This window comes from Cajanus cajan, chromosome 8 (genome assembly GCF_000230855.2).
Source record: "Cajanus cajan strain Asha chromosome 8, NIPB_CcT2T_4, whole genome shotgun sequence".
Lineage (NCBI taxonomy): Eukaryota > Viridiplantae > Streptophyta > Magnoliopsida > Fabales > Fabaceae > Cajanus > Cajanus cajan.
Window position 1 is genome coordinate 12,629,605 of NC_138524.1, and position 18,236 is coordinate 12,647,840.

Below are 18,236 nucleotides of genomic sequence, written 5' to 3' on the forward strand. Positions count from 1 at the left end.
TATTTATATCATAAATAAATTAAACTTTATTTTTATAAAATCTAACATATTTATTTTTATATTTTTAATAGTGTTAAATTATTATAAAATAAGTCTTTATGATTGTAGTTCTACCTAAACATTTAAAAAATGTCTATAATAAATAAATAAGTCATACTTAAAATATATATTTTTAAAGAAAGTTAGGTTCAAACCAACTAAATTATAATAAAATAGTGTGACCTAATTTATTTTCTTCTTTAATACTAATCGTAGATATAAAAAACTTGTAATAAATAATTATAATATATATTTATACCTTTAAAAGATATATAAAATTTTTAATATTACAAATATATATAAGAAATTAAAAATAATAAATTTAAAATAAGAAATTAAAATAAGAAATTAAAAATAAGAAATTTATGACGGATTAATATTTCCGTCGGAAATTTCCGACGGATTTATTTTTCCGTCGAAATTTTCTGACGGATTTATTTTTGTTGGAAATTCCGACGGATCCATATCCGTCAGAAATTTTCTGTCAGAAATTTACATTTTTCTTGTAGTGAAGCTAGAAAAAGTGATGGATGTTCTTCTCATTACTTCCTCCAATGTCCACACATCTTCCTTTGAGGTTCCAATGGTTGAATGTGACTCCAAAACTCGTGAAGAAGGTGATGAACCATGGCTAAAATGTCTCCCAAGTGAAGGAGAAAGAAGCTCCAAAGCACAAAGGAAGGATTCCTTTGTGAAGGTGCTTAAGGAGGGAGAATTTCCCTAAGTACTCATGACTCTTTGAGAGAAATTTTCTGAAGTGAAAATTATATATCATCAAAAAGTAGTCAGCAACAAGTGGGATAGGTATATAGGCGTGGAAAAGCTTGTGGGAGAAGCTAGGCTAACTAGGGTTGAAAGTGAACCATAGTATAGTCACTTTAACCCTAGTTTGCCCGAAATTCAAATTTGAGTGCCTTGGCCGGTCACACTCACATCACACACGTATCACATGGACCTTGTGTTCATTTGGAATGTGATTTAAGTGGCATTTCATTTAGATTTGAGGCATGTGAATGGCACCTAAGCTTGACCATTCATGCATGCTTTAAATTCAAATGAAATGCTAACCTAAATTACATTCTAATGCACATAAGGTTCTCTCTACCCTAAAAATGTCCTACACTACTTGACCTAAAATATAAGGTCAAAAATAAACTATACAATAATTCCTAAAATAAAAGGATAGAAAATGAGACCAATATTGATTATGTAATGCCTATGGTCGACTAAAATACAAGGCAAAAGGAATACAATGAAATAATCATAAACTATATTGGCCCACATGAAGAGTAGTTTGGGCCTAGAAAGCCCACTATCCTCCAAGCTAGCCAAATCCCTCATGTATGTTCCTAGCCATGACTCTAGTAATCGAGTCTTTGGCCCAAGTTCTTCCATTAGGAGGATTGACTTAATGGTATGCATAATTCAACATCGATCTTTTGCCACTTTAAACAATCAATAATTTTCACAAAATATGATATAAAGTGATTTTTTTATCATTGACCACCAATTCATAGTGACATGTCAAAAGCCCATGTGAAATAATTCAAACCAAATAATTGAAAAGTTAAAAAAGAAATAGTTCTTTTAATATAGACTAATTGAATTAAGGAATGACATGATCGTAAACAAATGAAGTGAAGACATTCTAACAATTGAAAAAATACAATAAGACAAATGAACTAAGAGGAACACAATGGGCGTAAAAAAACTTCACCATAGACAATAAATCCTTAAGTAACAAAAACATTCATACCCGCAAATATTCGTAGATAAAATTTACTATATATTTTAAGTGGATAATTAAATTTATACCTACTTAATAATGATATGGAAACAGATAATATGATACCTACGCCTGTAGGTTACCTGAAATTTTAAAATATTAAAAATACTCTTAATTATATACAAAGAAACTTAATTTAATTTAATTTTACACTTAATATATTTGTGATAATTATTTATTTTAGTATAATATATGTTACAAAATTACTTTTTAATATAAATATATTTTTAAAATTATTTAATTTAAATTTTATTTTATTTCTTCCCTTTTTATTTAAATTTTACATTTTTTAAATATCTACAAATACGCATAACTACTAGCAGATATATAAAAATATCATGGATACCTACACTAAATAAATTAAGTGACGGAAACTACTACTCACCCCGTTGTTATCCCCACAAATGTCCCTATTTGACTCTTGATACCACACCGTGTTAAAAGAGAAAAATAGACATGATAAAGCTGAATTCATTGTCTCACAAATAAGATTTATTGAAGTAGGAATAATACATTTAATATGCATGATTAAGAGATATTGTTTCCCTTGAATTATAAAATATTTCCCTATTTAGTGCTATACAATAAATGGGTATATTTTCATTTGACTTGCATTTTTTACCATACAAGCCTCACAATAGAACAAACTCAAAACTCGAGAATTTAAAATAATTAAATAAATAAATGAGTGAAAATATGTCGCTATAGTGACAAGCAAATAAAAATTTACTTTCATACGAGTTTCTTCTATCCTAGTACCGAGGAAAAAAAATGAAATCCTAATAACAAAAATTATTTGAACACCGGGCAGACACAACCAAACTTTCTGTTGAGCAAGCACCGGGTCAATTATAAGGAAAATTTGGTACTTAGGGCTTCCTCAGGGCAGATGCTGCCCCCATCACAATTGCCAGGACAAGACCAAGACCAGCACCAACGGATGCCCCCACAGCAGCAGAATTCAATGAATTTGCCTTAGCTCGAGCATCTCTACTTGCCTCAATTGACATTGCTTGTTCTCGTGCCAATTCCATCATAAGCCTATCTGCTGCAAATTCCTGTGATGAAAGCATTAACTGTGCATTATTATACAAAAATAAAATAAAATTGAAAGTAGTGAAAAATATGGACAAAACTCAAGAGAGGTGGTATTAAAGAGAACTGGAAATGTACAGCGTTAAACATGTGCACATACTCCTAGCAAAGGAAAAACCCTATAGGCCCCAAGCCGAAACTTCTAGATGGCGTAATGTCGCCATACGTTGAAGCCTTCCTATTTCATCGTATACTTTCTCATATTCATGTCTGCCAGTTGTCTAAAGTTATCAATTCGGATAGAAATCAATTTTTTAATGGAGCATTAAATGAAGATCAAGGTACCAAATATAAATTGTAAAATAAAATATACAACATAACTTGTTAAGGATTAATATTTCTTTGGATGCTCATTGTATTGAACATTAATGTTGAACAATTTATGTCGAACACTCATTTAAAAGTTGGTCCAGACAGCAAAATAGATTACTTCAAAGCTCAACTGGTGGCAAAAGGGTATACCCAAGTGTTTGGACGGGCAATAGGAGGTGTAGACCCTCCAAGTTCTGCAACCATACTGTAACCAGGGGAATTTCTCCATTTTCTCAATAAATCTGAACCAGTTTCTATCAACTGGTGTCAGAGTTCCGATCTTGGTGCTGTGGCCTGTGGGTATCAGTTCTTGAAGGAAAAGAAGCTTATTGGTGGCTGATTATCATGGAGCATCATTATGAGGCAAGACTTTCTCTGCGGTGGCTAAAATGGCTTTAGTTCAACTTTTATGCCATTGGTCTCTGTTTCAACACGATATAAAAAATGCTTACCTACGTAACAATCTTGAATAAGTTTACATGGAGCAACCACTTGGATTTGTTGCTCAAGGGGAGTTCTCTACAATGGTTTGTCAGATCCAAAGGTCCATAAGTTTACATAGAGCAACCACTTGGATTTGTTGCTCAAGGGGAGTTCTCTAGAATCTCTACAATGGTTTGTCAGATTCAAAGATCCCTATATGGATTTGAACAATCTCCTTATGCCTACTTGGTCGCTTTCATACTAACAGTTTGGTATGATTCATAGTGGTGCCAACCATTTTGTTTTCTATTATCATTCACCTCAAGGATGTATTTATCTCATAACTGATAGTGATTTGAAGGGCATTACTCTTCTTAAGCAGTACCTATCCTAGCAATTCCCGACTAAAGACCTTGATAAACTCCGATACTTTCTAAGTCAGAGGAAATATCCTCTTGACATCCTTGAAACAAGCCGGTAGATACTCCCATAGATCCTAATGTCAAAATACTACCTAATCAGGGGGCCCTTATTAGATCTTGGTAAATACAAAAGGTTTGTTGGAAAGCAAAATTATCTTATAGTAACTTGTCTAGAGATTGTCTTTACAGTAAGTGTAGTAAGCCAGTTCTTAAACTCTCCTTCTCAGGATCATTGGCATGCTATGAATCGGATATTAAAATACATCAAAAGCTCTCCAGGCAAAGTCCTCATTTATGAAGACAAAGGATATGCTCAGACAGTTGGTTACCCAGATGCTAATTGGGCAGGTTCACCTAGTCCTAGGTGATCAACTTCTGGATATTGTGTTGGTTGGAGGAAATCTGATATCTTGGAAAAATGAAAAGCAAAATGACATGGCAAGATCTAGTGCAAAGGCAGAATACAAGGCCATGGCTTTAGTAACCAGTGAACACATATGACTGAAACAGTTGCTTAGAGAACTAAAGGTTGAAAAGTCTACACAAATGACACTACTATGTGATAATACAGCTGCCTTGCATATTGCATATAATTCAATGTCTCGTGAGAGAACCAATCATATTGAAGTCAACTGCCACTTTATCAGGGAAAAGGTCAGGTTTGGAGAAACTACAACTATCTTTGTCATCAGCTAACAAATGTTCTTACTTAATCCTTGAAGGGTCCACAAGTTAGTTGTATATGTAACAAGTTAGGTGCATATCATTCATATGTCCCAGCTTGAGGGGTACTGCTGAGAATCACAATGTATTAATTATTATATATAGTTTATTAGCACATAATATCTTATTTAAGGGGGAGTGTTGAGAATCACAATGTATTTGTTACATAATATCTGATAATAAGCACATTATATAGTTTATAAGCACATAATATCTTATTTAGTGGGAGTGTTGAGAATCACAATGTACTAATTACTCAATGTCTATGTTTCTCTCTCTTAACAAATATAATAAGTGATGAAATGAAACCATCATTTAACACCTCTTACACACCTAAATAATAGGTACTATAGTAATGTTTATCTATGCATATGTATATATCTTTCAAAATAAAAATATAAACATTGTACAGTGAGTAGGTAATATCATCATAATCCACATCAAGGTATAGGAATTAAAATATAATTCACATCAAGGTAATACTTAGAATGAGAGGTAAAATATCAGAAGTTATAGGAATATAATAACATATAAAATGGAAACTTCCATAAATGCTCTACATAATTGACTAATTGAGATACAAGATACCTAGCCTTTATACATCTATGGAAATACAACTAGATAAAGACCCAAATACCCTACCAAAGTAATTATTACCTAGTCTATAAAGCTTTCATAATCATGCATTATTTGCAAGTTATAATGATTGTCTCTCCTATAAGCTCAAGCGTTTAGCTAAAAGATCACAAATCAAGCTTATGTTTTCATACTATATCCTTTGCTAAAATTCAACTTAATTTTGAAGAATGGAGACAGTATCAAAATTTGATTGCTTGGCCATCAAAGCTTTAACTTTAAATCATGTCGATGGCCAACTGCCCTATAAAAGAGTAAGAGTAGAGGCCCAAACTGGTCCCTAAATTTGGAATGGGCTATCATATTAGTCTCTGAAACTAACAAATTGTTAAATACGTCCCTGAAAAGTGCAAATTCACAACCATATTAGTCCAAAACTACAAAATATGTGTGATTAAAGTGATAATATTGATATATATTGTGGTTCCAAAATGATGGTAGGTAGTTAAATTTAAGGACTTATTTGATACTCTAGGGACTTATTTGGCAATTTCTTAGTTTCAGGGACTAATATGATAGTGCCTTCCAAATTCAAGGACCAAAATGGGTGTTTACTCTACATTTAGGTGAAGGCTCATGAATGACTATATAAAGCATGCAACACACTGCTCTATGATGATAACCTTTAGATCAAAAGCCACAACAGAAGTGCTAGAAACGTATCCTCCAACACACTCTTTTCAATATACTCTATTATCATTGGTTGAAGTTTATTGGGAATTATAAAACTAAGTTGGACTTGTTAAATAGCTGAGTGGGATTCTCAATCAATTTTAATTAATTGTGTTTGAGAGATTGTGTTAGACAATATGTTACTACTTACTAGCATTTCTAAAAGCTATAATCACAGTTTGGGAGTGAAATACATGCAACACAAAATGTAATAGTGGAATTATTCAAAAAAGAAACATGAGATTTTATACACTGAAGATTTTTCCACCTGAAAGGAAGACTCCTCGTGACTGCGGAGTATATGGTGGATTTGCTGACAAAGAGAATTTACTCCTTCAACTGGAAGAACAATTTCCTTTTTCAGGAAAGGCTTCCTAATGAAGTTAATAGGAGCAAAAATAAGCTTTTCAGCACCAACCCTTCTATTAGAATCTTTATTGGTTGCATCCAAAGAAAGAGAAGCCCCAACAAATCCAGACATAACATATGGACAAGAATTTATAACTTCAGCTGAGCTAGGAGATGCTTGGTATGCCTTCAAAGCAGCAACAATTGCAGCCTTTTGATGGTGTGCACTAACTGCAAATTTGTTTGTGATTGCAAGAACCCAAGGAATTCCAAGAGATTTAGCTTCATCCAGGAAAATTGAGAGGACTGGCCTTTGTTGAGTATCATTTGAATTACTACATCGAGGTATGCTATGGGATAAGTTATGAACAAAAACAATCAAATCTGTCTTCCGACTTAGATCATGGATTCCAAGCCATAGTTCATCCCTGAAGCGAGAGGTTTCCACATTCAAATCCTGAAAAACAATTTATAAATTAAAAAAAAAAATGCACTGTTTAACTAACACATTATGAACAGAAAGCTACACATTCTCAAGGTCAAGCTCTTTGCAATTGCAAATATGCACCTGAAAAATTTGCTTAACTACAATAATTGACGCCATCTGGTTATAAGAATATTTTTCTACAGAATTCAACTAATAAGAATATATATCCAGCTCAAGTATTTAGGTATTAAAAACACTGATAATAGCAAGCTTTGTTATCATATAACCTGTTGATTAAGATATTAATCATAATTCATTAAAACATATAATACTCGTGATATAATTCCTCACCATGGCTTCTGCAAAAAGGGGACAGACCATTGTCATACCATTAAAGTAGTAGACTGGATCAATATGACAAAACATCATAAATCAATAAAATAAGGTCAGAAAGCAAATTCTGAATGAAACTAATGCAAGAAACAGACATTCAACTGGTTAACACTGGGTTGTTTGACCCATAAAGCAGGCAATACTTCAAAGAGGAAGAACATGTTGGATTTTTTTCTATGAATAATAACAATCTGAAAATAGCCAGAAATGGAAAACCTGCATATTTATTCCAGTGGAGTCACAATAGCACAAACCACCAGCAATAACTTCTCGCACATCAACCTCTGGAACCACATTCTCATTGGTGGCAGAATTCGGTTTACACTTATTCAAGACAGCCTTTAAAAGAGTAGTTTTACCAGATCCCTGAACATAAGCCAACTCATGTAGGTTATTAGAAGAATAACAATAAAAAGAGTTGAAGACACTGCCCCCAAAGAAAAAATTGTCTTTACCTCTAGCCCAACTAATCGTACTCTACGTGTTCTCACATGAACTTCTTTGGAAACAGTGGTAAAATCACTGGTGCAAAATATTACAAAATTATTTAAACTTTCTGGACGAATGAATTTATCCTTGTCAACAGGTGCTGAAATACTTGCAGTCTCAGAGTCAACAGAAGTAAAAACAGGCACCAATGAGTCTAACACAGTTTGATGCTTTGGTGGACTTCTTAATGGAGCACCAACTAATATTCTCAACTTCTGTAACTCAGGCTGGATTCCTTCATTTGAAGAATAGTTTGGTGGAGAAGGAAACGATTCAACTGTAGTTGAACACCTGATGAACATTAAATAAACGTCACACACCTCAAATATATGCACTGAGAAACAATTAGTGTGAAAGAGGTGGTGTTTTACACATTTCAATAACTAAGTTGCACTACAATGCAAAGATATTAATATTCTTCCATCCTACATCAGTGATCGAGGAATCTAGATTATAAATATTAAATCAGATTCACTTTTACAGATCAATGGGAAAATATTCCTAAACACCATACACATGCTTGTTCAGGAACTGCATTGTTTAACAGAAGACAGATGTCAGCAAAAATATTCTAATAAAATTAGCTCATTGATGGCTTTGGAAACCACCTATACTCAAGCATCCATAATCTGTTATAGTTATAACTTATATGTAACAAAAGTTGTGCATGAACCAATGGACTGGAGAGTTTGTTCAAGGAGAGGAATAGGATGTATGGGAGTGGAACATCCTCCCACTCACTGAAATCCAATCCCCATGACTTAAAAGAAATATTACATACTGTTAGAAGTTATTGTTAATGTCAAGTGTTGAGAGTTAGCATTAGGAGATTGAGCTTTGAGAGTGTATGGACCCAGCCCAGGATACTGTATTATATAGTTAATCCCATTATGTATGATTCTCTCCAACTTTCTTCACATGATATAACAAGCTTACTGTGGCAGCAAGAGACATATGAGACATCTCTTATGGTCCAAACCATGTAAACCTCAGGTATGAAACTTAAAGCAGAGCTCCTTAAGCAAGTAGGGATGAGTGGTGGGCCAGTGAAAATTTTCTTCACTCTTTTCAATTAAACTATTAAAGTACTGGGCTTATTTAAAATCAGAAAAACTTAGAAAATAAATAGGGAAATATCCTCTTTGTGGAAGTATTATTATAGCTGTTTTACAGGATGACAGACCCTGCTTATGTATGGAATCCATGAATGAATGCTAGTTAATGTACTCCTTTGTTTCTCTCAAAGATCTTAGTGAACTTCTAAAAACCTTGATATTTTCTAGAGCTTTAAAAGTTCATATTTCTGACCATTATAACTACTAATTCTTTGCTCTGCCTTGGACCTGCCCCATCTTCCAACCCACAAATCTGAACAGATTCAATTAGTCTTGAGAAACGTTAACAAAAGAGAAGTAAACCAATAAATGTTCTACGGGGTAATGACAATACCAGTTACCATTCACTTGAGCATGAACAAGTGTACATAAATGCAACCCAAAACCAGTAATATCAACTTTCAGAGGTTCTCCATTTTTTGCTCCTAGTCCATCATTCCATCCCAAAGGAACAATTGACGTTGCAGTTCGAATAACAGGAGACTCAACTATATGACCAAGCTCCACAGTGCCAGCAGCTGCAAAACCAAGCCATTGCTGCAGATGTGGAAATTGTTGCTCAATCCCTGAGAAAGATGAGGAATCATCACTCATATACAAGTCATAGATTCTGCAACCAAAAAGGAGAAAGAAAAAGTATTACTCCTATTTGAAACACCAATTAATGATGTAGAAAAGCATTATCAAAAGCTTTACCAACCAATAATTAGCCCACTAGATTGGAATTCAAGAAGCTAAGAGGACATCCTCAAAAATATATCCAGTAGACAAGACAAATTAATTTGGACATGATATAATCTGGGGATAATGGAAGCATTTGGTCATTTAGGGTGCAATAATTTTTAAAGGCTTAAATATGTTTCAAGTTCCTGCAAATATAGCTTTGTCTCGTTTAAGTCCTTGCAAAAAAAATTGACAGTTTTAGATCCCTGACATTTACTTAGTACTCTTTTTTAGTTGCTATCATGAACTCTAGCTAGTTTAGTGTCGACATAACTAAATAAATGAAGAATATTAAGAAAATTAAGTTAACAAAGAATATTTTAAAGATAATTAGATTATTTTTAGGTGCATAATTTAATTAAGTAATGTATTTATTGCTTTATATACATAAAATAATTACATATAATTTAATTTTATATTTTTAATATATTATTAAAACTGATTCTTATAGGTTTTAATATTTTTCTTAGCTTTCAATTCACTAATATAATTTTAACATTGTACTTTTAAAGATATATATTAAAAATAAATAAATTATATTAAAATTAGTCAAAATTAATAACTTGAAATGTAAAAATAACATTAAAAGTAGGGGTGGGCAAAACGAACTGAACTGAACTTATAAAAACTATACTGAACTTAAAAGTAGTTCATATGAACTGAACTATACTAAATATTAGTTCAGACGAACTGAACTGAACTATTCTTTAGTGTCATTGAAAATTGAACTATACTATAAAAACTTGAACTGAACTGCAATTTAAACTGCACTAAACTGTTATGATATTTTGAATTGAACAATTTTGACTCATTGATCTATCAAAATAGGACACATTTGTCAACTTTACTTTATTTTCTATTTTATTTAAATTTTTCAAAGGAAAAAAATATAAAATTAAGTCAAACAAACTCAGTGAATTTTAAGCCTAAAAATAAGTAGTTCAACATAGCTCAATTGATCCGTCAAGTTCAACAAAATTGATATAATTTTTTTTCAAATCACTTTTTTTTCTAAAATTTTGGTTATTAGACTATCGAGCTAATCTATTAAGACATAACATGTTAAACATATTTAATTTTTATTCTTTTATAAAAATAGTTCAATTTTTATAATTCAGTTCAGTTTTTTTAGTTCAGTACAGTTCAACTTTACAACAGTTCAGTTCAGTTCAGTTTTTTTTAAACAGTTCAGTTCAGTTTTTTTTACAAACAGTTCAGTTTTTTATAGTACAGTTCACCACCAGTTTAATTTTTTTTGCCCACCCCTAATTAAAAGTACATCATAAGCATCCAAGTAAATTATAAAATAAAAAAATAAAAAAAAGTACAATGTTAAAATAAATTGAAAAGTAAGAATACAATTAAAAAATAAAAATACTGTTCATGATATATTAAAAATTTTCAAAATAATACAAAATAAATTATATGTAATTATCTTATTAATACAAAATAATAAATACAAGACTTTATTAAATTATGCACCTAAAATAATCTAATATCATAATTTAAAATATTCTTTGCTACCTTAATTATTTTAATATTTTTCATTTTGTTAACCTTAACCATGTCAGCACTAAATTAACCAATGATATGCATTACAAAATAACACTACAAAAATGTCATGGATCTAAAATTGACAAATTATTTTGCAATGACTAAAACAAAACAGAACAATATTTGCTTGAACTTAAAACATTTATGTCATTTTTAAACTATATAAGCACAACTTCTATTAATATAACATGATAAGAAAGATGATTACCTCTGAAATCGAGATCGATATGATTTCATTGAATGTGATTGAAATCTTTCCCTCAATTCAGTAATCACTGAACTGACCTGAAAATGTCTTTGCCAAAAGAAAGCAAACAAAATGAGAGAACTTACACTACTGTATTCATTAAGATAAAGTTGGAAAATAAATCCTGAACCTAAAACAGGACAGTGGAACTATGTCAAATATTGATAAGCAATGAAGAAAAGCTCATACCGATGTCAACTTCGAGTACTCTGCACCTGATAGAGACTCTACAGAGGAATTTCCCAATAAATAAAGCTGTCTTACATAAAACAAATTTTGATGAGTTCAAAATTAATTAAAAGAAACATAGCATAAAGAGCATATAAAAAATTGAAAAATTGAAAAACTTGTACAATAAATCACTAATTGAGGAAAAATAAAAGACATGGGATCATTTTACTCGTTTTCTATTGATCCTATACATTAAAAAATGATTTTACATTGTCAAATACATAAAATATAAATCCTGGTCGATATTGATTATATAATCCAATTCCTTACTCATTAGCTTTTTCCTTAAAGAAGGCAAGAAAACATAACAAAAGATGAAGATAGGGGAGAGTTCAGATGGGCAAGGAAACAAATGCAAGAAAGCTGCAAAAATTAGGAGAAACTAGAGCTGTCAAAATGGGCAGCCTAGCCCACCTTTTGTGTAGCCATGTTTTTGTTGCCCAACCCAGCTTGTTGACCTGTCGAGCCAAGCCAAATTGAGTCACTTTATTTTCTTAATAATTTATATGTAATTTAAAGGGAGAAGATTTTTTACTGGACTGGCCTAGAACGCTTGGCCGTCTTTTTTGGGATTAAAAACAAGAAGCCCGGCCAGGTGAGCCGATGGACTGAAGCCAATTTTGACACCTCTAGAGAAACCCAACAACATTCTCAACAGAAACAGAAAACAGAAGCAAAAATTAAGTTCTTGAGAGCGAGAATCATAGCGACAGAGGTGGGTCTTTTTATGGGTGTCAAAAAGGAAGCAAAAAATTGAGTAAAGCCTTTTAGACACGAGGAAAGCCAAGGACTGAACCAATGGCAATTAAGGATTCCATAAATCTCATTTCATTCTAATCTCTATCATATTATAGGACAAGTCAATAAACCTTTTGCATGCAAGAACAATAACAATAACAATAAAATGTAATAGAAATACAACAAGAACAGTAACAAAGCACAAAACTATAGAATCTATGGTGACAATAAAAGAAAACTAAAACAAATCATCAGTCCATAATATCTACCTGTCCAAATGGCACATATGAAGGTAAATAAGGCACTCGGCGCCACTTTATTTCCTCTCCAGTCATTGCACTGTTCTTTGCATCTGTTTTCCCATTAGTTTGAACCTCTAATGAATGTTTATCAGTTTCAGGGAAAGGCTTGAGTGAAATGCCATCAGAACCCTCTTGTATTTCAAGTGACTGTGGTGCAGCTACTTCCTCCTCAATCAAAGTATTAGCAAGAGAATCAGGCAATGAATTTGTTTCAACAAAACTGGTCCATCTTTCTCTGTGTTTACTAAGTTGTCTTCGTAGACCTTCCAAAGGAACTAGTCTAGAGAGTCTCCAGAATGATCTCTGCACAGGACCTACCCCCAAGACCAACTGCTCTGCATCCTTGTCCTTTGGCTTCCCTATCCCTTGCTCGTGTTTTCTCAATAATGAGCTGTTAGTTTCATTTTCAGAAGGCCCTGACTTGGTCTGAGAATTATAATGGTGAAAATAGGCAGGAGATAAAATTCGTGGAACCAAATCCTCCGGAATGCAGTAACTCTTGAAATAATGCTGCCAACCTTTTCTATTAACATAGCTGAAAAGAAAAGCAAAAAAAGGAAAATAACTAATAAATATCCTAGTTTTGCAGGTTTGAAAAAGATCAGAAGTTAACCAATTTAGAATCTGAGAAAAAAAGGACATCAAAAACCTACTCCTTCAAAGCAGCATTTCCAACAGGAGGTTGAGAAAATGTAATACATTTGATAGAGACATTTTCATTTTCCTTTGATGAAGATGAAGCAGCAATTACTCTCAAAATGGCAAGAGTAGCTAATGCAGCTACCTATGTAGAATATGAGGAACTTAGTATATGTAAATGTTCAAACACATCTGAAGCAATGTTTTAAAATCCAAATGGATAAATCACACTCACTGCTCCGCCAAGTGAATGACCACATAGAACAAGCTTGCATTTCTTCTTTTGAGCCAGCCTATATAATTCTAAAGCAGGTATTCCTTTAGCACGAGCCATGAAACCCTGAGAAGTAATATGAATTTTGAAGGAAATTATAGGAATCACAAGGCATAATATTTACACAAATAATATTGATCTATAACAGAATATCGGAACTAAGGTTTCAATTGTATTCTTGATTGCGATAACAAGAATATAAATAGTTTAACGGTTGAAAAATTCAAAAGAAAAAATAAAAAATAAATAAATAAAAAAGATATCCATGGAATTTAAACTATCACAAATTTACCATATAAAGAAGCAACAATCTATAAGAATTTGACAAAATGGCTAAATTAACGTATAGGTTCCTTTACATTCTGAATATTTTCAAATTAAGTCCCTACAGTTTTGTTATTGGATCCCTATAGATTTAAAAACAATAATGAGTAAATTACACTGGCACCCACTAATGTTCTACAAAAGTGCACTAAAACCCCATGCTTTTTTAAGGTTTACACTAGCCTCCCTATAGGTCACAATATAATGTTTTTCAAATAATTAAGAGGGGTTAAAGTAATGTAGAAGGGATGCTAGTGTAATATTTTCTAAACAATTGAGAGGTTATTGTAAGGCTAGAAAAAGTAGGGAGTATCAAGGTAATTTCATGAAACTTAATAGTATGTTTAGATGGAAAATTTAAATGGAGCAATTCATTTGTTTGAAGAATTTAAAATTCTTAGAGCTGAAATACCTTGTTTGGATAGAAAATTTATAAAGAATTTTAAATTCAAGCATTTGTGAAATTCCTTAAAATAGTATAATTTCAAATTCTCCGAAAAAAGTAGAATTCGAAATTCCTTATATTTTTTTCTTATTTCACTTATATATTTTATCTGATCTCTTATCTCTTCATGTTTTTAATTATTGAATATTCAAAAATATTTTTAAAATTATTAACTATTATCTAATATTAATTTTTAAATTTATTAAATATTTAAAAATTAGCTAATATTTATTTTTATAAAATTTAATTTAAAAATCTCAACATATAAATATATTTTTAAAATCAATTTTACCATGATAGAATCAAATTATCATATCCAACATAACAATTTAAAATTTAAGAAATTTGAATTAACTTATCCAAACAAAATATTTTAAGAATGATAGAAATTGAAATCAAAGTAATTCAAATACCAAGAATTTAAAATTCCTTAAATTTATAAAATTCCTCATCCAAACACACCATAAGGGGTTTTAGTGTAATTTTTTCAATAATAATTAGACTGGATCCAAGGAACCCATTCAAAAGCTTTAAGAATTGGGTCTCAATTATAACTTTTAAACTATGACACCTATTTAAAGATTTCCAAAATGTACAACAGACTACAAATTAGTTTAACTGAAAAAAATATTACATTGGACAACACACTTATTTACCCTATGAGCTGCAGGTTTGTATTTCCGTTGTTTAGACCTTGATTGTAGAGGATTCCACATATAGTCTTTTCCTTTTGGGTTTTCATCCTTGTCAGATTCAGTCGATGCATGTTTGTCAGATTCCTCAACAGCATCATCATGAAAGATGGCACCTTGAAGTATGTTTGCATCAGCAATTACATCCCTTTCAGAAAAATAAAAAGGTAAAGATTGTTTAAGTTGTAAAGATTTTAAAGGCTGACACAAAGATTCATATGAAAAACTCACTTGTATTGTTTTGTTCCTATAAAGGAAGCAAATAAAGTGTCTCCTGCCTCAGCTAACAAATACCTGTGACAACATAATCAGATATTTATGACACTAACAGCAACAACAATCAAGTCTTTTCCTATAATAGGTGATGCCCCAACTTTTTCTCTAATGCATCTATTCCTAATCCTATCTTGTGGTCTAGTATGTTCATTCATCCGATGCAACATTAAATTCCTGCTACATTGAAATTTGAAAGTATTCTTGTTTGCTTTCTCTCTTAATCATGAGCAAATATCTTTAAGTTATAAATAAACGCCAAACCCCTCCTCTATTTCATCCACTGCATAAGTATGATAAAAGAAAAGAACCCTAAGCAAAACAGTCCATAAAATTTTAACCCTATACTACATAATCTTTTACAGTCTAAAAAGAAGAAACATAAACAAAATACTTCAATGCACAATTCAATTTTGAGTCAGTGTTGTTAAATAGCCGTTATGGCGGCGCCATAACAGTATGGCGACGGCGGCCGCGATCCGTTATGGCCGTTTAGGCTGTGTATGACGGGGATCCGCCATTTTGAAGATGGCGGCCGTTACGGCCGTTATGGCGGTTTAGGCATGGCGGTCCATGGCGTGAATGGCGGACATGGCGCTGTTTTGGGCCTTTTTTTTTGTTTATTCTGATTTGGGCCATTTTTTTTTTCTTTTTCAGTTTGGGCCCGGGTTTCTTTCCCGGGTTGGGCACCCAACACATAAAATAGGGTTGCAGAAACCCTAATACATAATAGCCTCTCTTCCGTGCAACCTGCGGCTGCTCCGACAAGACCCCCTGCCACCGTCGCCTCCGCCTGCCACCATCGCCTCTGACGCGGCCGCCACCATCGCCTCTGACGCGGCCGCCACCATCATGTACGACGTGACTTTCTTCTCCCCCTCCGCGTGCACCATTGTCGTGCCACCCTAACCTCCGCACACGCCACCCTAACCACTTGCGAGCCACCGTCACCTCCGCGCGCGCCACCGTCACCTCCGAGCGCGCCACCGCTACCTCCGACGAGACTTTCTTCATCCTGGTTCTTCCTCTGCGCGTGATAGATTCTCCCTCCGCACGCCTCCTCCTGCCATCGCCGTTGCCATTTAATCCTTTTGTTAGTTAGGAATTTATGTTTCTTTATGATGACTATCACTAGATTATGAATGCCATGAATTTTAGATTTTTATATTGTTGGTTTTAATATGTGGTTGTTATTTTTCTGTTTTTGCATCATATTATATATATATATATATATATATATATATTATTTTATTTTTGTCCGCCATGATGTTCGCCATAGAACGTCATGGCATCTGCCATGGCAATATGGCACTTAAAGGTCCTTGCCGCTGCCATATAACCTTATTGATAACCTTGATTTTGAGAGAAAATTGAACAACCTAACTAACTGGTAACCAATAAGGTAATTGCAATTATTTAAATATTTCTTCTGGGCAATTTGTGCTGTCAAGGAATTCAAATGTTAGATTGTGAAAAACACCAAAAAGAGCAAACTAAAACAACTTCATTCAAAAAAAATTATTAAAAATAAAGTATACAACCAATTTATATCCAAAGATCCAAATAGCCTCTTCTTTTACCCCAAAAATACAATTCAAGCATATTATAGCATCAATGAGAATGTTAATAAAGAATAAAAGCCTCCCAATATCAAAATATTTAATGGCATATGAGCACTTACGCAATTAATATAAGATCAGTGGAATAACTAAATTGTATAAAGAATGAATGAAAACCTATGAGGAACATGATCTGATGAAGGTTGCACCCGCTCCAAAGCAACAACTTGTCCACCAAAATCAGCCTTAAATTTATTTACAGCTCGAATCATCTCAGCAGCAGGTCTCTACGATATAGGAAAGTGACAAAAAAAAGTGAGTAACAAGTTGATTTTAACTAACTATTGAAGCAAGCATAGTTTCCATGAAAACTTTAATGAGTAAGTTGTTACAAGCATCTGTTAATTCAAAGATGAGAGAATAGCATCATATACCTTGTAGACGCACTCGGAGAGGACCATGCAACAGAGAAGGTCCTGCAAATCGGAGACGGAGTCGGCCTTAAGGGCGAGGCAGAGGGTCCTGAGGCGGAGGTACTCCTCCTGGATCCGCTTCTTGTGCTCGCGCTGGGAAGCCCAGGGCCACTTCATGCGCCACTGGAGTGGGCCCCACGACGCCTTCAGGCCCAACAGCTTCGCCCCCTGGTCCCTGATCCACGGCTCCACGCGCCTCTGGATGAACTCCATAGCCCTAGATAATTCACTCCACCCCCTACCACAACCCAACACAAGACCCCAGAAGATACAATACAGCGTCGTGTCTCATCTTGTGAGAGGGAATTCTAACGATTATTTTATTATTATTATTAGAAAAATTAAGACATTTTATATTTTTAATAATTATAGATAAGGAGGAATGTTTTTATTCTAGAGGAGGAGGTATGTTGTTTAATTAGGGAGAGTGACGGTGACAAAAGTCCATGGCCTGATGGGTTCAATTTTGCTTTTTTAAAGAGATTTTGGCCTCTTATGAAGGTGGATGTGATGGACTTGCTTGCTGAGTTTCATACTAACTTGAAGATTCCAAAGGCTCATCTGTCTTATTTTGTGGCTCTGGTCCCTAAGGTTTCTTGTCCTCAAGGTTTGACAGACTTTCGTCCTATCTCCCTGCTGGGGTGCTTGTATAAAATTATCTCTAAGGTATTGGTGAATAGATTGCGTGGTATTCTTCCATCAATCATCTCAGAGAATCAGTCTGCTTTTATTCCTAGTAGACACTTGTTGGATAGTTTTTTAGTTGCTTCTGAGGCTATTGACTACGCTCAGAAATATAAGAAGCAAATTTTTGTTATGAAGATTGACTATGAGAAGGCATATGACTCTGTGGAATGGGACTATCTGTTGTTCATGATCCAA

General features: G+C 33.3%; 1 protein-coding gene across 3 annotated transcripts; it reads right to left on the reverse strand.

Annotated features, from left to right (window-relative positions):
* Positions 1 to 2,480: 2,480 nt before the first annotated feature.
* LOC145949317 (uncharacterized) lies at positions 2,481 to 17,667 on the reverse strand. Of its 3 annotated transcripts, XM_083062433.1 has the most exons (14): positions 17,316 to 17,667; positions 17,059 to 17,168; positions 15,281 to 15,343; positions 15,014 to 15,197; positions 13,550 to 13,654; positions 13,329 to 13,459; positions 12,643 to 13,210; positions 11,594 to 11,659; positions 11,366 to 11,442; positions 9,215 to 9,490; positions 7,732 to 8,056; positions 7,493 to 7,642; positions 6,377 to 6,913; positions 2,481 to 2,883 (listed from the first exon to the last, which is right to left on the reverse strand). In XM_083062433.1, the coding sequence occupies exons 1-14, from the start codon at positions 17,565 to 17,567 to the stop codon at positions 2,695 to 2,697; spliced, it is 3,033 nt and encodes a 1,010-aa protein (XP_082918559.1). In that variant the 5' UTR covers positions 17,568 to 17,667; the 3' UTR covers positions 2,481 to 2,694. The 3 variants fall into 3 exon arrangements, with proteins under 3 accessions (XP_082918559.1, XP_082918561.1, XP_082918560.1); XM_083062435.1 differs by lacking the exon at positions 17,316 to 17,667 and having other exon boundaries at positions 15,014 to 15,165; positions 15,281 to 16,385; XM_083062434.1 differs by lacking the exon at positions 17,316 to 17,667 and having other exon boundaries at positions 15,281 to 16,385.
* Positions 17,668 to 18,236: the final 569 nt, after the last annotated feature.